This window comes from Lissotriton vulgaris, chromosome 10 (genome assembly GCF_964263255.1).
Source record: "Lissotriton vulgaris chromosome 10, aLisVul1.2, whole genome shotgun sequence".
In the NCBI taxonomy this organism is placed as follows: domain Eukaryota; kingdom Metazoa; phylum Chordata; class Amphibia; order Caudata; family Salamandridae; genus Lissotriton; species Lissotriton vulgaris.
The window spans coordinates 815,941,224-815,964,597 of record NC_141698.1 but is presented as its reverse complement, the minus strand read 5'-3'; the positions used below and the strand labels follow the sequence as shown (position 1 = coordinate 815,964,597).

At 40.3% G+C, this 23,374-nt stretch overlaps 1 protein-coding gene across 1 annotated transcript in view; it reads left to right on the top strand.

The window, feature by feature from the left end:
• EGFR (epidermal growth factor receptor) overlaps window positions 1-23,374 on the top strand; it is a 414,372-nt gene that overhangs the window by 264,709 nt on the left and 126,289 nt on the right. Inside the window, exons 2-6 of the mRNA XM_086941735.1 lie at window positions 5,313-5,464; window positions 10,979-11,168; window positions 13,107-13,241; window positions 16,750-16,818; window positions 19,993-20,111. Of these exons, the coding sequence (XP_086797861.1) occupies window positions 5,313-5,464; window positions 10,979-11,168; window positions 13,107-13,241; window positions 16,750-16,818; window positions 19,993-20,111 (665 nt within the window). The remainder of the gene's footprint in view (window positions 1-5,312; window positions 5,465-10,978; window positions 11,169-13,106; window positions 13,242-16,749; window positions 16,819-19,992; window positions 20,112-23,374) is intronic.

The window sequence follows — 23,374 nt, the reverse complement described above, 5'->3', positions numbered from 1 at the left end:
GTATGGTGGGTTGTATGGTGGGTTCTGTTGGAATCTGAACTTACGCTGCTGGCCTCTAGTTGCAATACAAGTAGACCAGACCGGTGCCAAATGCTGAACTCTGAAGGCGAGTGAGCCGACACCAGTATTTTAAAGCATCATCACATGGTCAAACTGCAAAAGCAGCTGTACAGAGAAACAGAAGGTGCTAAAAGTATTATTTCTACTGCCAACGTGCTGCCCACAGCTCTGTGTTGTCTGGAATGTCAGGATTGCAAGAGGCCTAGCCTTTCCACAGCAGGTAAATCGTCTGTCATCAAATAACCGTGTCCCTCCTTCATTTCTCACAGTGGCAGATCTTTCCAGAGACATCTACTATGCGGCCTCACAGTATTTGCATGACATAAATGCCATTGTTGTCCTAAGCGGCAATTATTTTGGAACAGTAACACATATGGTTTACATTGTAAGCAGTAGCAAGTACTCAAGTTGGGTACGCATTTTGTGCAAAATGTGGACTCTTGGATAAATACACAGACCACCTTCCATTCTGGTCCTGATGCTGATTTCACAGAAATCAAGTCTGATAGTTGCTTTGTAGAAACGTATGCACTCAATACTGTAGGAGTGAGTTGGTTATGATAAAAAGCTTCTGGCCTGAATGGTGCACTGGGAAATGCTATGTCCTGTACCATATGTCTGGTCTGCTTATTATGAAATGGCAAAGGCAATTGGTCTAGCTTATTTATTGTGAAAAGCATTTGTTAAAGCCAGTAAACCTTTACCAATTGGTTGTTGTCATGTTGTGTTACAGGTTGCACACAGTTATTTTGTTATGTGTAATCTCAAATAATACTGTAGTAGGCCCAAGTTTTGGCATTGGCCAAATGTGCCAGTGATACAGTGAGGTTCTTATTTGCTGCACTATGAGATTTCTGTTCTCTTGGACATTGGGTGGGAGAGTAGTCTTAAGTAAACTGAATCCAAGGAATACTGTGATGCCTGTAGTGCACTAGCACAAGTCCTCCAAGCAGGCACACACCCAGTCCCTAATAAAACGTCTCAACCCATCTGTTTGGCAGATACTCTGTGTAACAGCCATGCGTGTATCTCGTCATTGCTGCGGTCTGACGCACAATAGAACACAGGCAGCATAGCGAACTAGACCTCGTATGTCTCAGCAACCACGGACATGAGAAGAGGCCTGCCACCAACATCTGTGGTGTTGCTTCCGTCCCAGAGATGCCAACCAACCAACACATATTACAATTCCCACTTCAGAAAGAGGCTGTGCTGCAGATGGCATACCCATCAAAGATTCAGTCAAAAAAGAAGTATCAAAGTGGATCTATGACGTTACAACGCAGGCTATTACAACGCCTGCTGTTACAACGCGGTTTTTACATCGCATACCATTACAACGCATAGTGCTTTTAGGTGCTGGATAGTGAATTATTTAATTTACTATTCCAACTCCAGTCCCCGTGGATAGTAGGGAAGGTGTTGGATAGTAAATTAAATATATTCCCTATCCTAGAGCGCCCCCCAGCGCAATGCGTTGTAATGGTTTGCGTTGTAATGGTTGCGATGTAATGGTAGTGCGTTGTAATGCTTGCGTTGTAAGTGATGTTTACCATCAAAGTATATCAAAGGTGGCTTCCTTTTTCAAGTATTGTTCTATGCAGTTCTGTAGACACATCCTTTGTGTGCGGTGATGCTCTTCGCAGCACAGTAGCCTCCAGCCTCAACCACAAAGGGTTGTGAACTATCTTCTCCTGGCTATGAACAGCCACAAAGACAGTGATCAGGAGTGAGAGAAAATATTGTTTTTACCTAAAAGAACCTTCTTACTCGAAGAACTAGACTGCACCCCTCTTTATCCTCACCATCTACCAAGTGGCAGTGCTACAGAAAATGACTTAATTGAATTGCTATAGGAGCCTTGCTTCCTTTGTTCCCACTTCACTAACTAGGTCTCCTCCCCCCTGCATCTCTTGTGATACACTTTGACTGTCAGGGAAAACAGCATCACCGCCATCTTGTGCACTGGAACAGACTCACTACTTCCAAAATGCAACCCACATGCCTTCATCACTGCTTTGCTTTTAAGTACGATGCATATGCTACAATAGCCACATACACAAACACGCACAACATACTCTTGGATGGGATTAGGTGACAAAACAGAGCATGAATCTGACTCCGCAGTGGCAAGACACTCTCAACCAGTGTCAAATAACTCATGTTTAGAGAGTGAGGGAAAAACCTTTAATTACAGAATAGTGAGAAAAAATCTCCATTCCGTCACAAGCCTCGGGTGGGCTGTGCTGGTGATGGAACGGTTCCATCACGGCCCGCTCGCCGCGCCTGCGCGGCGCAAATTCCCCGTCTGCGCTGGGCGTTCTAAAGAGCGGGCGGGGCCGTGACAGAACCGTTCCGTCACAAGCACAGCTCACCCGAGGCTCGTGACGGAGCGGTTCCGTCACGAGCACGGGAGCGCAGTGCGGCCCCGCCTCCCCCTTAGCGCTGCGGCAGAATAGCCGCCGCAGTGAAGGGGTTAAAAGGGTTGCCCTAGGCCAGTTTCAGAATTACAATAAGAAGGATTAAGACAGACATGAGACTGAGAGGAGGCTATACTTAGAAATAGAAGCCAGTGTTGACCTCATTATAGCACTTTTCTTTACTTCAAGCCGTGCGATTCTGAGCTACCCAGCCTTGCACACTACCCTCAGAGAACAAACACAATTTTCTTTAAAACACGTACATTATTATAACCACCATCACGCCACAATCCTCATGGAAATATGATTGGATCCCCTTATTTGGTACATTAAAAGTCTGCTATGAACACTTTTTATAGGGCTGCTTTTTGCTCCCAGTCCACCGCAGGTGCACATGTTTTGTTAGTTTTGAAAACATACAGTTTTGGTCAACTCTGTATCCATTTTGATAGGCAGGTCTGAGAAATAACTTGTGAAAAATGAGATTATAAAGCGAAATTACAATGTGTTTTGTGATCCGTCCTCTTTCCAAATCATTTCCTTCAGGATTCAGAAATGTTGACACATTCTGTCCCTGACATTTTGCAAAAATTAAACAGTAAGACCTATCCCACATTCAGGAAAGTTAGGGCAAAAGACACATTCAAATTAACAGATTTCTTTGTGAAGATAACAGAGTTATAAACAAAGTGGTGTTGAACTGTTTATACCATCAAAGACAGTCACTATGCCAGCCATAAACAAAAGAAGAATTCCGTATGTTGTGGCGAGGAAGTCTTCTTATTGGACCGAAAACGGGATTACTACAGTAGTGTGCTGGTAGTGCGTCAAAAAATTCCTGTATGCTCATTTTGTTAGTCCAAAGAAAGGTGTTACTCGTTATACCATGTCGAAGATCTGTAAACGAATAAAGAAGATTGCTTAAAAGTTGCTGTTCAATACATCCATTGAAATGCTTTCTAGGGTTACCGCCGCCGCACCATGTGAACATCATGTCTGTACATAGTGAATGAATAATGAATCTCACTCTGTATGTAATTACATAGCCTACCTTTAAAACCTTACCAGCAGCTGATCAATTGTCCGGCATATTGTAGTGATGGTGTGTGGGAAAAGACTGTTCTGTACCAAAAAACAAATTGACAGCATAGACTTATTTCTAGCTGCTGCTGATGCATAAAAACATCACTTTGAACATTACATTTTAAACAAAAAAAATATAAAATTCACCAGTTATAGTTATTTCAAGCAACTATAATTTGCATCCCCGCCATGCACAGTGTTGTCATCAATGATGTAATTTCAGATGTCACCAGTAATGTTGCCAATGATCTCATAGAAAATGACCCAAGTGATTTAATATGTGAGGTATTAAGCTTTCTTTGTAAAGTTTCATGAAGATTCATCAACCAGTGCCAAAGTTAATAGCACAACAAATTATTATCGTTTTATTTTTCATTTATTTTCACTGCTGAAAGCAGTGAGGCAAAGCTCCTCCGCCTTAGCGGAGGAGCCGCCACTGATAAGAACTGTTGTGTCCCCTCAATCTGGAGCAGTATTACATGTCTGTTGCACTGTCCCTCTTTGTGCTGTGGGCACCTGCAACTAGATGCACCTGACGCAGACTTCGACTTGGACAGTGTGCCCTATCACAGTCAATGAAGTGTCTGCTATGAACACAGCATCAAGGAAGTGTTGACCAGCTCTTTGAAGCTGCTGGTCTGCCAATCACTTCAGGGGGAAATCCTACCTCACATTTAAATGGGCAGAGATTCCAATGTAGGAGGGTGCAGTGAGTGACCACACCCACCTGCAGTGGGTGCCCTGTGGGGATCCCAGGGACTCCATCTCCCTATTTCCAAGGGAACCAGTCTCTGGGCCAACTCCATGCAGTGCCCAATCAGTGCACCTGCGGATGGCTCCTCTGCTCCTGCCTCCATGCCTGTGATATTGTGCTGGCAGAGTGGTAAAGGATCTCTTCAGTCGCTTAGGGTCGCGCCATTATGCAAATGAGAGAACGTCGCATCAAGTGAACGCACAGCACACCGGTCCAGCTCCAGAACACGGCGCTGAATTGCTCCAAAATTTAAAGGAAAGAAAGTACCGTGGGCTACGCCAGGCAATAATTCTCCTTTATTAGATTGCACAACGAAATGGTAATTTCAGGCTCCCATAACTAAGCAGACGTTCCTAGTGAGAGAGCAACCCAAGTAACACATTCCTGCCAGAAGTGTGAGTCTTACAGAGTCACTTTAAGAAGAAAACGATTTCTGTTGCTTCACCCTTGAACCCAGTAGTCACTGTAGCCAAGTGAAATACACATCACTGCTTCTCGTTAGCAAACGTTCTAAAGTCACATATACCTATGAACACTCAAATGTGTTTGTGCTATTCGCTTTTTAATTGTCATACTTGCACCGTGACAAAGAGATAAAATACAATAATGTGTTTATCACTTTTTTACAGTGCAAGTACGATCCTACAGAATTGGGGAAGACCTGATCACTTGTCTTTATTGGACTTCTTACATCAATTTGCTCTATTGATTATGATCAGACCTTGGCTGGGTTCTATACAGCTGGTTTTCTGCATATAGCCTCCTCCCAGTTGACCTACCATCTTACCTATCTTGTAAACGTCCGAGGTTATGTTGTAGTGGAATGCTTTGTGAGAAAAGTCTGATTGTTGCAAGTGTTTTTTTGTTGTTTTAGGGATTTATGTTTTGACTGAACTGTAGATTCATTTAAGATCAACTCCACTTTGGGGCTAATGTTAAACTTTGATTTGGTTGTCGAGAATTGTGTTGACATTGCAGTTTTCTCTCTCTTTCAGTGTGCCATGGTTCAAACAACAAACTCAGCCTGATTGGCGACGAGAGCTCCCATTACACCAGCATGCAAAATATATATGGCAACTGTGAAATCGTGCATGGCAGTCTGGAGATCACCTTTGTGCCACAAAACAACAATACATCTTTCGTGAAGGTACTGTATTTACATTCCCTCACTGCGCTACACAATCAAGTTAAGGCGACTCTCTTACTTACTGTAGGTTTGAAAGTAAGATTCAAATGATGTGCAACACATGAACAATAGCAATGGATTCCAATGTATGCTGTGTTGATTTGCACTTGCAAACACAACAGGAAGTTGACACTCTACTGGATACTATGAATGCAAATCACCTCATTTGGTGGATAGGTAACACATGCGCAAGAATACACAATGAATTAAAATGTGAAGAATAATGGAAAATTATAGTAAAAGCCCTAAGTGGATGTTTTCTTCATGTTTACTAAAACAATCCCATAAGAACAAAGTAAAAATAGCATTTTTTTAAATGGCTAAATGTGCAAGGAAAATCTGGAAGTGAAAGTATTACAAGACTTTAGCATGGCACACAATCCATGTAGCGCTGCGCTGGAAGAAAACAACGCATTAACAACTAAAGCTTTCAACTGTTTGAAACGCAAGACAACAACATTGATGCCATTGTGGTCTTAACCCGTTCCCAGCGTCGAACGTTCAGCGCCCAGTGCTGAACGTTCGGAGAACGAATGCTGACCCGACGGCCAACGGCCGTGCGCAGCACTGGGGAGGTAGCGCTCGTGACGACCGTTGGCCGTCGGCAGCAATTAAAGGGTTAATGGTCCATCATTTTCTGCTCTCCTGTCGAAAGTTGGATCAAAAAATGCAGATTAGAATGTAAACAAAGGATCGAGTTGGGTAAATGAGATTTAAGGGGTAGTAAGGTAATATTTGATAGTATAAGTTCCGTTTGTAAGAGAGAAACAAACATTTACATCTGTAAGACTAACTCTGTGCCAAAGCCGCAGAAGCAGTTATACTGCATTATCGAAGAACTACAAAAGAAAAGCACAGTTTTGAACGACGTTGTCTTATTCCAAACAATATGCGAACAGTTAGGATTATGTTTTTCATTATAACGATAAAGAAACATTGGCAATGCCAATAGGTCTGACTTTAAAGGAATGTTGTATGGTAATGTGAAGTACTATAAGTCGATAGCATGGGAATGGACAAATATTTCTGCTGAAGTAAAGACCTGTAGAATAATATTGGAGTAGATTAAAAGGTAGGTGACAGGTGCACTGTCAAGTCAGACCTAAAAATCGATGTAGGTTAATGACTGCCCTCCTTCCACCTGTGCTGCTGCCAGAGAAAAACACCATAAATTATCTAGTTATCGAAGACACTTTAACAGCATTACAATGTCATGTGTGTGGATATGTCAAGAAAATGGTAATAGGGCAAGCACTTATTTGTGGAAGCACACTTTTTCTGCCGGGGAAAATCTGCACGTGTTTCCAGCGTGCTGGGACTAGTTTGCTGACCTGTACCACTTTCACCTGGTATCAGATGTCAGAGGGAGAGGTGTGGGGCAGGGATGGGGCAGGCAGCAGGGCTCAGCCAGGTCATCCGTGACCTTACCAGGCTTTGTCCTGGATAAGCTAAGAGTTGTCTGCTTCCCTGTGGTGCATCAGTGGATCCGGTGGTGTCCAGGGTATGCCTGTGCCCCCAACCCCTGCCCTCTGCTCTGCAGTTTTACCAGGTGCAGAGGCACATCCAGTAAAACTGGGTCCAATGTTTTCAGGCCCATTAATACAACTGACAGCTCATAGGGTGAGGATCTCTATGCCCCCGAGATACAACTCAACCATACTAATGGCCATTAGCCACACTAACGAGGGCCTTATTGGTAATGATTGCATAGTTTTATCAATCAATCAATCAAAAAGTCTTTATTGTGATTTTCATCTTAAAAGATATACAACAATACAGTTAGTTTTATTTGGAGAAGCCTAGGGCCTCAAAGTAACAGGTTAGCAAGTGCTTCGCTCAATAGGAAAACATTAAATAACAGAACAAATTACTGACCTTGTCTTCTCAATCTCCAATCAGCAATGGTACTGTTGCCCCAGAAGTTTATTGAAATACCCTACGAATGTGCTTGATTTGACATGGCATAATTTGTAAGCTCGCTGATTTTTAAATAAAGGCTGTCCTCCACCTTACATGTACTGACTCAAAATATGATTCATAATTTAGATCAGACCCTTTTGCCCAAATCAATGGTCTAGTGCCCCTAAACCACTGTCAGTCATAAAGAACATTTGTTAACTCAACAAGTAGTAGCAGTTTTCATTTACACAAAGCTTCCCCGATTTGTCCCTTCCTGGGCTTCTTTCATCACATTATTCCTTTCATCATTTTTGTACTTGGGACATCCCAAAAGTGTAGTAAGCACTTTCACATCATTCAATTTACATCTGTTAAAGTGATGCGTGGCCTGAAAAGTTTCAACCATGTCTCTCTCCAATTATATCAACTCAAATGGCTTCCAATTCACAAAAGTGGCATTTTAAAAATGCCCGTAGTATACACTCAACTTTCAATGAAATTATCCCCAATCCGCTTGCAAATACGTTTTTAAAGTACGTCTCTCCTCCTCCTTCCAGTTAGACCAAGCTCCTAGCTGCTCTTCAATGTTCCATAATTTTTCACTCTTGGGGCAGACAAACCTTTGAAATCCAGACTGCTTTATGTAGGAACTCTCTTCCTCAAGATACCCACACTGTAGATAATCTTCTTCAGCTTAGAAGGAAACTTAAAACCTGGCTCTTCGCTCAGTAGATCTTCAATGTCAAGCAATCCATTGTGTGCATGCATCTGTTCTCCAGCATTGAGAAAGTCTTCCCAGAGTGTATGTTGCCCTTTTTAGGTTGATCCTGGGCAACGCATGCGCTGCTCTGCGAGGCATGCTATATTCGAGTATGAACTTGAAGCTCCACCTACTCTCCGCCCATGTCATATTTTTCATTGGCTTGTGTCATTGTCCTTTGTAAATGCAGGTTTCTGATTTGTTAATAGGATTGTTAGTCCCTCCTAAGTGCCGCCTTGTCTTCATTTGTAACCTCGCATGAGGAATGGCCCTTTTACCTCTGTTGTTACATGGTATGTCAAATTTAGTCTGTTTAGCACTATTTTCTTGAATGAGTTTCTCCTACTGCAAGCACATGTTTTCCTGCAACATTCAGCACGCCATGCATGCTTTCACTTTCCAAGCAGCCCTGGACAACGGCGGACGCTTCTTTGAAATGAAATAGGCCTCGTATTTACAAGAGTTTGAGCTGTTGGCATTGGAAATGGCAATGCCTTTTATTTATGTGTTAATTATCAAAACCGATATATAAAATGCATTGTCCTTTACAATGCCAATAGCTTAAACTTTCACAAATGCAAGACCTATTGCATTGCATTGAAGATACTTGTTCAAAGATAGCAATTTAATATTAAAGAGACATTTGATGGCATTTGTAAGAGATGTCAATTGGCTGCATGTTCATTTCTGGAAAGGTACAGCGAAGACCTGCAGGTGCCCTGGTACTCTACCCTTATATCCATCCAACAGTTGTCTGACGCAGAAAAAGTAGATCTTAAGAGGTTGCCAACCCTCCAGTTTGTCGAATCTGACTTTCTAGGGCCTAATTCACAAAGCATTAAAAATACAAATTGGTAATCCATTCTTGTAGGTTTATTCCTGTATTTGGATTAGATTGACATATTAGAACTCTCAAAGAAAAACAGGAGTACTCCTGGAAATCTACAAAAGTAGTAGATCTCCAAGAGTACCCTAATTCATAAAATTTACATGTGCTGATCTAAAAATAGATGAAAAATCTGCTCAAATAAAACATACGGGATTTAGCATTTTCGCAATGAACTTCCTTTTGTCTCCATGAGATTTTTTCACATGGTTTAATTTGCATGTTTTTCCACAGTGAGAAACTAACAGTAAGAGGTAGGTGAATGCGTGCATGGGTTTGAATGTTTAGGAATTTGCTTACTTATGCAGTTTGGTCCACCCTGAAACGCCTCATGGCCCACATCTCACAAAACAGTTAGAGCAGTGGAAAGTTCATAGTGAATCAGTCCCTAAATCACCTACGTAGAAGATTTGGACATTTCACATTATTCTAAAAACATGCACCACCCACCTCTGCACAGAACATCTAGAAACTGTATAACAGCAATAAAGAAAACAATATGGCTGTTAATAGTATTTTGAACATGGACTCCGGGCTCAATGTGGCAAACAAGGCAGATATAACTGCGCCATTTCCTAGATTCAAAACGAGAGATGCAAAAATACGTTTTCCGCGCTTAGGTTAGACATAGGCCTGAGAAAAGTAATTATATATGTATGTGAAAAGTGCACATGATGTATGCCCAGAATTTTCATTTACATGTGCAATGTACGCAACAAAAATTGACATTCCACTGGCTACATTTTTGATGAGTTGTGCAAACAATGAGCATACCAGAGGGAGTGTCTGAAAAGTCACGGGTATGCACTGCAAATCAAGTGCTCGTCCTCAAAGTGTGGATATTAACCATGGCCCTGAAATCGACACCACATAATGTCGTCGCCCTTCAGAAAATTTAAAAATGTACTTTATGGCACATACTTGTGGAATGTTTCAGCTTTTGTGTGGCTCGGTTTTTAGTACACGTTTGCTTAATAGCTTAGAATCTCTTCTGTATAATAACCCAACCAGTTCCTTTACTCTGATTTGGCTTATTGGGCTAAGAAAGGTGAGGGTGCAAACACTAATTGTATTCCACTGCAGCACTGATACAAGGATCTGCCCTGAACTTGAGGCCTGTAAAGTGACTCTACATTACCTCTGCCTCCAAAGGTGGGTGTCATTGGATGTACTTGATGGTGCTCCCACTGTGCGCTAAAGACAAGGAGGTCATGAGTGGAGAAAGTGGTACGTTCAGTTGGAAAAAGCTTCTGGGGCAGGTTTAGTGGCAGAGCACTTTCCATTCAGGTGTGGAGCAGGCAACCTTCTCAGGGTGAGGTAACATTGCAAGTAGGGAGGTGAGAGGCGGGTCTGCCAGCAGGGGTGAAGGGATGGAGGGTAAAATCCAAATCCAAATCTGAAGTCGACTAACAATATAATATTATCCGGGGGAAAGCACCGAAGCAAACTACAAAAAGAGAATGGAAAAGGAAATAGAAAGGACTTTTACGACCATAGACAATGAAACAACAGAAAGGAGAGCACCAGGCTTCTCTAAAATGTGCGCCATCTTGGAACACTGCCAGGAAATGGAGAACCATTGTTGAGATTGGATACAAATGTCTTAAAGGTGCAGTGCAATTTTAGTTTGGAACCAAATGGTGGTGAACATCTGACAAACAGTTGGCTGTTGATTAATGAGAATACTAGTGGCTAGGAAACCCAATATATACACATTCAAGCTGGTGTGTGGCTCAAACTTTTTTTTGTACGGTCAAACAGCGTGTTGCTTACCAGCCATGATTTTTAATGAAGTAGAAACTATTGTACATCTCATGTGCATAAAGGAAGCTAGAATGTTTAACCAATTCTAAAATGGTAATACCTAGATGCTCTCATTTGTTCCTCCAATCTAACTTATTTTACTCCATGTGTTGTTCATCTTCAACAGAACATAAAGGAGGTTGGAGGCTATGTCCTTATTGCAATGAACGACGTGAAACAAATAGTGCTGGAAAATCTACAGCTAATTCGAGGGAACCCACTTTATGTTGACAAGTACGCTTTGGTAATCATAATGAATTTTAATGCAGCGATGGATTCGGTTGGTCTGGAACAAGTACTAATGAATAATTTATTAGGTAAGAGACTCGCGCAAAGTATCATTTTTTACATTGCTTTGAATGTGGTTTGGAAAATAACATATCATTGAAATATAGGATACAAGAGTGTATACAATTTGACAGACAATCATTTGTTCTCTAAACCTGCACTGACTTCACAATTGTACCTCTCTGTTAAGTTTCAACTTTAACTGTTTATTCCATTCCTCATTTACAAAACGCTGCGCACCCTTAATATGGATCTCAGGGTCGAGGACAAAATCTCGAAAAAACAAACTTATATGTACGTCTAGATTTTCTATAACTCACTCTACATTTATGTACCTTGAACATTTAGCTTCAAGTTACGTAGATGTGAAGTTTGCAATCCTAAATCTATACTCCCCTTTTTGCACTTACCTTTCAATATTTCTGTACCACATTATTTTGTTCATATTATTCTGACATCACAACATTCTGGGGTCGATATTGAGTAGTACATTCTTTCAAAATAAGAGCTTTAAATACCGAGATAGTGGTGCATGTTATATCAAAACAAGACATTCCTACGCAGGCTAATTGTCACGACAGATAGCCACTTGCAAGATACTGGAATATTTTACAAAAATGTGACTCAACTCTTCGCCCTTTCGAGTCAAATATGTAGCATTTATTTTATTCATTGTTAGTAATTAATGCATCAGGTGCTCACTGCCGGGACTCCATCACAATTTTTGATGTCTCCTTTTCCCAGCCTCATACTTTTTAGGCTTGGCTCAATAAATACTGCTAATGGCATTTATATATTCTATAGACTTTAGAAAGGTCAGAAAAGGGGAAGGTATAACGCTAGCGAAATTGAATTGCCACATTTGGGATTGCTTGGGTGTAAGGCATGCAATGTCAATGCCAGTTTTATTTGGTGACTCAGTTAAAAAGAAATCCTGTCTTCACGGAATCCATTCAAGTTTTTGCTTCAAAGGACTGCGTTCATCACAGTAGCCCTTTGACTGTACTTGTTCGCCTCTAGCAGCCTTCACATCACACTACAACGATTTATTGCAAAGAATACAAGTCTGCCGGGAAATGTAAACAGTCTATGGAATTTTTAAATCCCTACAGTTTGAAAGAATTACATGTAATGTGCATCACAAGCATGTGCAAGTTTTACTTTGCTGCAATATGACAAAATAAACACTTTGAGAAATATTACATTTGTAAATTGAGTTCCTCGTGGACACAACCCGGTTTTTGTAGGAATATTAATCTACTAGTTCTGATTAAATGTTTGTTTTTTATTTGCTACTTATGTTTTGTTCCCAACGTTCAACAATGAAGAGGAAACTGTGCAAAAATGGAAAAGACAACATTTTCAATTAATGTGTTTAAGTACTCGTTTGCATGGCCATGGCTCCCGTGTGGTCAGTGCCTTCTGTAAAATCTTCCGCCATTTTTGGCATTTTAGCAAAAGAACTTTGCGTTCCAGGACTTGCAATCTTGCTTTCCAATTATATTTCATGGCGTGGAAATTCCAGCTTGCAAAATGCTTTCAGTCAAAGACCCAGGATTGGCTGAAAGCGTCACATATGAGAGCAAAGCTGTGATCAATGAAAATGTTTAAATCAATACAAAACATTAGCACTGGCTATGGGCACCTGCTCTTCCTTATTTTGAGCCCACCCATGCAACTATAGACCAAAACAACTATATGCAAAACAGTCTTACCCAGCCTGAAAGAGACATGCAGCGGTAGGGTCAGGTTTTTCACTACTTTGGTGTTTACCTTTACCTCATGTTCATTTTAATCTGTATCATGCTCTATTATTCTGTGATTCCCCCTCTTGCATGTGGTATTGCTTACTGCCTTCATCATGCCATGGAGTTGCTTTTCCTTGTGCCACTACTGAGTATTGGCTATCACTGTTTGTAGTCATTCAGTTCTTGTTCTTAAAGTTTGCTCTTTGTATTTTCTTGCAGAAATTCTTAACGGCGGCGTAAGAATCGAAAAGAACCCATTCCTCTGTCATATGGATGCAATCAAATGGGAAGACATTGTGAATACAAACGACCGAAAAAATGAAATCCTAGTTGATAAAAGGTCCCCAAAGAGCTGTATGTACCGTGTTCTATACGTATTTACTGCTTATGTGACATGGGTAAACGATTCCAATGTCATTTTTGCAACTCAAATATTTGATTTGAGTCTGGTATTTTAATACAAATGTTTTGTGTACATTCTTACATGAGTAAACACAAAGATGTACTTCACCTTATAAAGTTTTGTGTGTTTTAACTTGTTTATTGTATAAAGGCTTTAGGTCCCTAAAACTTATTTGTAGCAGAATTAGGATGAGTACAAAACACACACTAGATGTAATATGTTAAGCCATTCAAGAATAGACAACCAAATGATACTAGGATACTTGAGAATGTGCAAAAGCGAATGGTTATTTAATCCATATGGAAAAGCTATTATTTAAGCAATCTGTATTTTCTGCAGTCAAAGTAATTAAAAATGAGCATATTTTAATTAGATGAAGCTCAGTAGTATTAATTATTACTGCTCATACTGAAGTACATTTGCTAATCTATCAACTTTACTAGGTATTTATTAACTGGTTTTAGATGGGAGCTGCTTTTTTGTCAATATGTGTAATAGGTGTTTCAATCTCTAGTAAACAACGTAACATCTACCTCTCATAGATCATGCAAATGTAACACTCTTAGCAAAGATGCCTTAGTGCAAAGGTTTCAGAAGCCTGTTTAGCTTGGTGTCAGGATGGCACCAAATGCAACCTCAAAAACAACATTGGTGTTTCCTCTCTTCAAATATAAGAATTATAGACGGGTTGATGTCAATAACAGAGTTGCTTTCCACAGTGGGTTCAAAGGGACATAATTTAAAAAGATGAACAAACTTGGTGTTGTCTGTGATGTCAAATGAAGTTCTGAGAAGCATTTGAACCTTGATGTCAATGGGTAGCTGCACAGTTAGTACCACTTAGTTAAGTACACAGGTTATGCACGAGGTACATAGTCACTTTCACACCAGGATCATGATGTTATTCTGTCAGAGTGTAGCTGACACCCTGAAGAATTCAGAGATGTATCCTTGTGACCCCACTGGCAGAATGATGACAGGTTAAAGCATAGGAAGAAAAGAAGGACAATAATTGCCATCAGACACATACACAATTCAAACCACATTCTTCTATGATGAATGTTTAGATATTTTTACTATATCAGATATTATGAGCTGAAAATGACTCTTGTCTATGATGTCCAGCAGATAGTCACCTCCCATCTTGTACAATTCTAAAAACACTCATGGGTCCTGAATCAATGACAGAATCATCAAACTTTATATATATATATATAGGGAAGTCCAGTGATGTCACTTGCTGTGCAGCTAGATAATGGAAAATGCAGTGATGTCACTCCCCGTGCAGAACGATAATGGAAGATATTAAATGGAAAATAGTAAATGGTAACTCATTTCCCTGCCCACCAGAAGCATTTGTACTTCTCCATTCAACTTCCCTAGATTATATGTTATGAATCACATAGTGTTTCACCTGCTAATGAGCCTTTCAGACGTTTTATGGATTTTAAACTGTCAATTCTGTTTCTTCACAATTGACTCAAATAATCAATGCTCTTTGCCATCAGCTTAACGCAGCACCTTTACACTTTAAGGCTAATGAATTTGTTCAATGATGTTCAATGTGGAACGGGATCATTTGCTCTTCAAAAAGATCCAGATTTATCACAGAAAACCATTTTTCTTTTAAATCTGCCTTGGTGGAACTTATAACTCACTGGGTTCAATATATTTGGCCATTATTTTAAAGGTAACTGCTTCTAACTTCCATTTCCACATACATAAGATCAGTGTGGCTATGTTGTCTCAACGGGCTGCTTCCATCTTTCCTTTTTATGAAGTAAGAGTAAGTACAACATTCTCCAGCCACAGGTATCATCTGTCCCATCCATCACATGGGAAGAGGCTTTACCTCTCTAATGGGTACCAAAAATACAAAAACAATAAAAATGTGACCAAAGACCTTGGCCTTTCAGATTACTCCCCTTTTCTGTGTGGGGATGGACTGTGATGTAAAAGTCAGTTTCAATTAATGACATTGACTGCTTTAAAATATTTAAAGGACATCTTCCTGACTGAGTATTGGTCCAAACGGTTAATCATCAGCAACAGATAAATGCTGACACTGAAGAGGACCAACGCACGTTAAAAGGGATCGGCAGGGGTTTCATTCACAAAAACTTCATTCACAAGAAAGAAAGGTGTTTTGAGAATAAAAGAATTCAAAATGTATTTTCAGACATTGTTTAGTTTTATATTCAGTGGGGCCAAAACATCTCAAGAATCCAAACCAATAAATGATGTCATTTTGATAGCTGAAGGTTGTTCCTAACCATCAATGATTATGGTGAGGTCTTCATCTGGACTGAATAATTATAACAGGGAAGGGATGAATTATTTTGAAAATGACCCTGTTGGTCTATTTGCATTGGTGAACTAGCTATAGAAGTATACCAGAAGAAGGCGATAATTAATCAATGATCAGTGGTTTCAAGGCTTAAAGCTTAGTGGACGGAGAACGAAGGAAAACATCTGACCTTATTGTCTTTGGTTGGCAAAAGAAGCCTGATATCATTGGTTGAATAGATTTGTTTGCCATCACATGAGTTGAGATGTTGATTGTAAATTCCTAAGCCTTGACTGACAGCTACAGCTTCCAATTGTATTGTACCTACCCTGAGTGAATTCGCTTTGACTAACGTGTGGTTCTGGGGCAGAGTGATTAAACACCAGAGCCAGAGTTAGCCCTGTACCTCCACAGATACCACTCCTAATCTACACATGCACATCCTCACTCCAAACACCTGTACAGTATTAAGAGACATCCTTTGGCCAAGAAAGACTCACTGCAATCCCCTTTTTGTGTCACTTAACGCATGTTTCATTCTGAACATAGGCCACTGGAAGAAAGAGTGAAGGACATAAATATAATACTCAGGCTAAGCCCAAACTGAACATGGGCTCCTGGAAAAGAAAGATGTTCTAGAGGTTAATACTTCTATACCTGCAGGGCCTTGGTGTTCTCTAAATGCCTCTAAAGTCGTTGGCCACAATCTCCCAACACAGCAAAACTGCCTCACATATCTGAGAGTTTAGGAATAGATGAGGTGCACTTAGGACACACACTAATAATATGAATGTTTTATTAGATATAAATGAAATGTTAAACAAGGCTAAGCAGTATTCTATTTTACTTTACATAATTAGCAGCAGCAATCTTTAACGAACACTTTACTTTAGTCAGTTAAACCTTCTCAAGTGCAGCAGCATATGCTGAATTTTGAGTACGATTGAAATGGATGTAGATCTGGAAATAAACTATGACAAGTTACACTTGCTTCTCAAGTGGAAGTAGTCAATTGTGGGTGTTCATTTAAAATGCTAATCAAGTTATATGTAAATAAAAGAAACGTTCTCTAGTTTATAATCAATCTTTAAAGTTAACATGTCTATATGATTTAATAAGATGTTATTTTCAGCCTATTCGATGTTCCATCCTTTATTATGTCTCAACTGTAGGTCCAAAGTGTGATTCAAGTTGCCATCAAGGATCTTGCTGGGGACCAGGTCTTGAAAATTGTCAACGTTGTAAGTGTAAAGATAATTATTAATATTAGTACAACAATCTTTTCACCTCTATGCCATTTCTATATACATGCACTATGATCTTCCAATTTCCATGCAATGAAGTTCATATTACTGTTGTAATAAGCCTGTTATTAATAGGGCAAACATGGGATACTACTGATCCCTTTCGAAAATGCAAAAACAACAAAGTTATGGATGAAAGGCTTGAATTAATCTCAGCCACTGACAATCGCTCGGGCATCATCCCAATCCATGATTTTAAACTCACCATGCCACCTCAGTTTGGGCCCAGCCATATGTAAATCAGTTTTTACCCTGCTCCTCATTGCAACAGTCCATCCCCAACTAGTAGGCCAGGTCCTCCCTGAATAAGAACACAAGCAACCTAGGACCAGTTTCACCCTAGTTAGGGCTCTTCAGCCAGGTATAGCTAGTTCAAAGTGATTGAGTCAATGCTTGAATTAATCTCAGCCGCTGGCAATCGCTCAGGCCACATCCCAATCCATCAATTTTCACACCCCATGCCACCTCAATATGGACCCAGCCATATGCAAATCAGTTTTGACCTTGCTCTCGTGGGAACACTCTGGCCAGAGCTGCCAGGCCGGGTCTTCCTCAACGGGAAACATCATTAACAACGAAGGCAGTACTACGCGTAACGTTTACAACGAGGCACTTACCACGTAAACGTCTTTCCAACGCGTATGCCTTCAATGATCGTATTTACCACAAACCAAAAAAAAAAGAAGGATTAAAAAGGGGGGTTCCCGCCGTGCCGAAGAAAACAGTGTCATAAGAGAGGAAGCGGAATAAACTTCCGCTTCCTCTTTATGACGTTAGAACGACGTGGCAAAGAAGATGAGGGGAAAACGAATTCCGTGGTAACGCATGCGTGGAAAAGGCATGCGTTGCAACGGAATTCGTGGTAACAACATATAACCTTCCTCAACCAGAACACAATTAACGTAGGACTGGATTCACCCTATTTAGGGCTCTTTACCCAGGTATAGCTAGGTTCCAGAGACACAGATCTGGGCATACCCGGTGCACTTAGGGCATCAAATGCAAAAACAGCAAAGTGATGGATGCAATGCTTGAATTAATCTCAGTCAGTGGCAATCATTTGTGCCAGATTCCAAACCATTGTTTTTAGCCCACCATGCCACCTCTTTTCAAAAATGGCATACTGCACACCCATGGTTCACGACTGAATTCTAATTACATGGTTCACTAGTGAATCTATGAAAAAGTAATCATTCTATTGACATGTTCATATATTTAAATTTGATGGTCAGATACTCAAATAATATTTGTATTTTTTAACCAAAGACCTTACACATAAGAAATTTTCTTTTGGTATCTCAAAATGACGGAATCAGATATACTCAGCTAGTAGCATGCAAACAGATATTTTTTTCCTCTTATTTTCTTGGACTAATAATTCCATTCAGTGAGTGTAAGATTTGTTTTTAGTTTCAGAATATACTGACCTTGTTTTGCATGAATATGAATTAACCTTGAAAAAACTAAGACAAGAGACATTCGGCAAAACACTAACAGTTGTTTTAATCGAACACTACGTCCAGGAGTGCAGCATACAGAAATGGGTCTGAAGACTGACTCAAGTACAATCGTTTTGAATTTCTTTTTATACATTTCTTGAAGCATTATAACACTCTTCATAGATCCTGTTTCGGGAGTGGAATGTGTGCCTTGTCATGTAGCCACAAATGATTACCACCTGATGACAAATGCAGGTAGGTCTCTACCGTGTGTGGACACAATGAGGGCCAGTAGGTAACGTAACAGACAGTAATAGGGGTGCAATTAGAAAATAGCAGATTCTCGGTCCTCACCTCCTCCGGTGGTTGGATCACCCAATTTTGGATTTATTTGCATGCTGGAGGTCCTGCCAGTAGAGACACTTCTATTAGGTTGACAATGATGCATGCTAAATCCAACAAGGACATTGGAGGTTCTGGTGTCCCCTTGACAGCGGCAAATCTATCACCATGTTTGGGAGAGTTAGTTCCTTGAAATATTATCATGTCAAGTGTGGTAGACATCGCCAAAATGTTGACTGTTTACACCTTACCATGAAAAGATAATTAATAGGGCACAAATAATGTACCCAAAGGGATGATGAAAATTCTAATATGTAATGTGATACTGAGCATAATTTTCACTAGAGATCACATCAAGTTGCACACCTTCACAGACAGCCACTTGTTATATACCTTTGATTGACATGGCAGAAAAGTAAAAATGTGGCTGAATTTCTAATACCAGTGTGGCAAAGGGTAGTGTATCTGTGAGCAGCCTTTCATGACTTCCTTAGACACATCTGTGCTTGATTGTGAGATAAAAACCCTAAGTTGAACAGAGACAAAACAGTTATTCTCCTCAGAGAATCTGGAGCTCTTTGGTCCATGTTATGGTATTGAGCTTCCATGGGTTTCAATATTGCATTATCTTAAGCCCATAGCTTTCCTTCCTATATCAAACAGCCAAAATATCTTCTTCTTTCTATGTGGGTTTTCTGCTGCTTCTAATTGCTTCTTCCTTGCTGATGTAAAAGTTCCTATCGGTGCTCATACCACTGAGACTGGGCCATGGTAACGCACCCTCCTTCTTTATTGTTTGCCTGAGGGCAAAACTAGGCCAAAACAACACTAGAACTAGAGAAATAGGAGGATTTCTAGAACATAATCATACATGTTTGTACCACCCAAATTGACACACCACTTGAAATGTACTTTTGTAGCGAATGCTGGACAACTACGACATTACCTCGTCAAGCTCGCTTTTTTTGCCAGATATACACAGATACAAAGCGCGCTCGTTTGAGGATCTGTGCTGTGATTCGCGAACCTGTACTGCAGACTAAAAAAATAATAATCACCCAGCCCACATGACAGCAATTCATTATGCAGGGATCCATGTATACCTACCTCCCTTGTTAGCTAAGACAAACTACCTAAGAGCCACAGGAGCTTTCAATATGCCAATAGGTTTTTCCCGATCAGTTCACGAATATTGTTTTCAATATTGCCCCTGTCTTCTGGGCAAACAGAAGGAACATGCTTGATTTCACAAATCCCTCAATGTTCAACAGGCCTCAGTACTTCTCAGTCTGTATGATGTGGTTCACTTTTGGTTCTTGCTTTCCTCCAGTTACCAAGTTGATCTGCGCCCCGCAGTGTTCAGGGCGCTGCAGAGGAAGGATGCCAGATGACTGCTGTCACAGCCACTGTGCATCTGGCTGCACAGGACCTCGAGAAAGTGACTGCTTGGTAAGATACGTGTTATGTTATGCTATGTTATGTTATGTTATGTTATGTTATGTTATTATTTTTATAAAGCACTTGCAAACCCAAAGGGCATCTTGGCACTAGCTGATTGCCTACCAAAAGAAGAAATATGCTCCACGATGTAAGGAGATATTAAACCAAGAAAAGCCAAGTTTTCAAAGCCTTAAGAAAAACTAGGAGATTGGGCATGATATTAATGTCCAAAGGAAGCATATTCCAGGCATTAGCTGTTCCCACCCCAAAGCTCCTGTCACTCCAGGATATATGATGAAACCTAAGTACATTCACCAGTTTGGTTTCTTCATACAACATGCTCTCTCTTCCAGATTTCACTTAATTCTAAGATCATAACTGGCTGTGTTCAGTTATTTACATCATGGAAATAGTTTGATTATAAATGACATCACAGACTCTAATGCACTTCCAATACTGCAGATGAAACATCTGTCAAGTTTGTGATGGAGTATCCCGTCCACCAAAATCTAACCAAGTGTCTTGATCAATCAATCCCTTCTTACAAATCCCTGACTTTATTTTATATTGCAATATTTGAACATGTGAACGCTGTATCTGTTTCTTACATACCTACGATTAGAAATAGCAATTGAGGTCGAAATTCTGTTTATAGAAAGTTATAATTTTATTTCTGCTAACATTTATTGAACAATGAAATTATGGCACCACAGCATCACTACTACAATGACATCAGGGAGTGTACACTAATAATCTAAAGTAATATGGGGAACATCCATTACGACGCAGTCTTTACACCGCACTACCATTACAACGCTGCTTTTACAATGCAAGTCGTTACCACGACTTGCACTGGAGGGCGCTCTAGGCTAAGGAATAGTAGATTTACTATTCCAACACACAGTTGGAATAGTAAAGTATACTATTCCTAAGTCCAGCACCCTACAGGGCAAGTCATTGGAACGACTTGCGTTGTAAAACCAGCGTTGTAATGGTAGTGCGGTGTAAAGACCGTGTCGTAACATCATACATCCGTAATATGCTACCCTTACTATAATCAAAGTGGAATATAATAACCACAATCCATAAGCAGATAATAATCTAAAGCAGACAACCACCGGCACACGAAAATACTCTAATTTGAAAGAAAAAGGCCATGGTACAAAAGAGAAACACATTTACTGATGAGTATCAAAATACTCTGTGGTTGTGCTAAGACAGAAAACCGTGTGTCTGTCACATGGCCTATGTTGGATGTGTTTCAGTGTTGAGTGTGAGGACCACAGTGTTGGTCTTGTATGTTTGGTGTTATATCTTGGCATAGACTGAAGCAAAAAGGATGAGATGCTAACATATCATTGTATCAAAAGTGTTTAAATGCGCTCTGTGCTCCTCATAATATGTCAAAGCAAAATGATAGTGATGCGTAAGCATGGGTGCAGAACAGAAATTTGAGAATGGGCATGGTCGTTCATGTGGATACTTACCATCTTCGGAGTGGTCTGCATAGCATTGGAGATCGAGACTCAACTGAGTGAAAGAATGACTGCCTGATTCAACAAAGGTGAAGCGAGAGCACGTGTGGAAGGTATTTGAAAAGAATCAAGATTGTAAAAGGCACCATTGGGGCAGTAGTGGTATAGCCTATTTGGAGGCAATCAAACAGCTAATATGGGGTGCTGGAGCCTTTGACAACCAGTTTTTCAGAATAAGACCCAGTTTTACCAAGATCTTTGCATTGAAAAGCTGCAAGAAAGTCTGCAGGGTTATGCGAACGGCAAACAATGTCATTGGTCATGCTTACGCTGATTAAGCTTTTTATGCCCTCATGTTAAACAGGATTTAGCATTGCCCAACGGTACCATAGCTGAGGGAGCTGTGACGTACATGAGTTTTGTTATCAAGGCACACCCTCAGAGGCAAAACATGCGCTGAATTTTGTAGAAATTACAAATATTGGGTCCGAAATATCACCCGATTTACATTTTGCCTTTTTTTTAAATTTAGTGCTAGGATTCCAAGCAAAGACAGTTTCTACTACTTAGTATGCCTTTACTCGATCTGGCTTTGCATGAAATCCTTTGGGTGTTTGGACTGCTCTTGATCCATTAGGTCCACTTTGCACAAACAAGTTGGGGCTTTATGTTATACCCTACTTAAATGTATAACATAGATGACCTAAATATACATCCTGGCTCCTGGTGTCTTTCTACATAGGACATAACACTTTACGATACGCACCGTGAGCAATAGTGGACTATGCCAGCCATTAAATGCCCCCAGTGGTTAAGAAGCTTAGTTTCACAGTTTCTGAATGTTTAAGGCAGAGGCTGTGTATTAGGACATTGTAATGCCTGAGGGCAGAGGGCCTACACCAGTAGCGGCCCATAGAGGGAGTTCCGTGGGGCGGTGAGGCGGGCGGGGGAGAGGCAGGGGGTTTAGTAAATACCGGAATATGAATGAACGGAGGTAAATAAACATTTAAATAAATAAAACGAATGTTGTTGCACACGCTGCTGGCCTACACCAGGTCCTATTGGCAGCTGCTGCTCCATTGCCTTCAATTGAGTTCTCAACATTCCAGTTTTCTAATATAGCTTAAGCCCTGTTTTGCATCAACTTTCGGCACAATAATCTAGTTGCGCATGATAAATGATTGAAGTCGTTTGAACTGCTTATCATTACATGGCACTCCTTTGCATCATGCAAGCACCTGTGCTGAAGTGTAGGAAATCTGGACATAAACCTTCTGCTCATTTTTGCATTCAGCTAATGGCTTGTGTGCCGTATACACATGTAGTATTTTATCCATGACTGTGTCAAAACTGATAGAGTGCCATTGGCTGTCAGTGGTGGTCCAGTACCTATGACTTTACACATGCAATAGTTGTACATGTCTGAAGCATGTTTACCCTGCTGGAATATTTAGTTGATTGCTTTAGAAAAAGTTTAATTTTAAGAGGTTGATAGAAAATGCTCAGTTTTAAGAGGAGTTGGAAAGCTGTAATCACTGAAGCGGAATTTCCATTAATCCTATAAACTACAAATTTTCCTTCTACAAATGTTTCCACTGCTGCGTGCACGAGCACACACAAACACACACACATACACACACAGTATATATGATGCAGATGTGCAAAGTGTCGTTTACTATTTATGATGCAGATGTGCAAAGTGTGATGTGACATTTATTAACATTTTGAGTCTGGGGGAAATAACCCATGAAAAGTGAAGACACAAGAGAGTCCTAATGACCCCCCCATCATCAATGA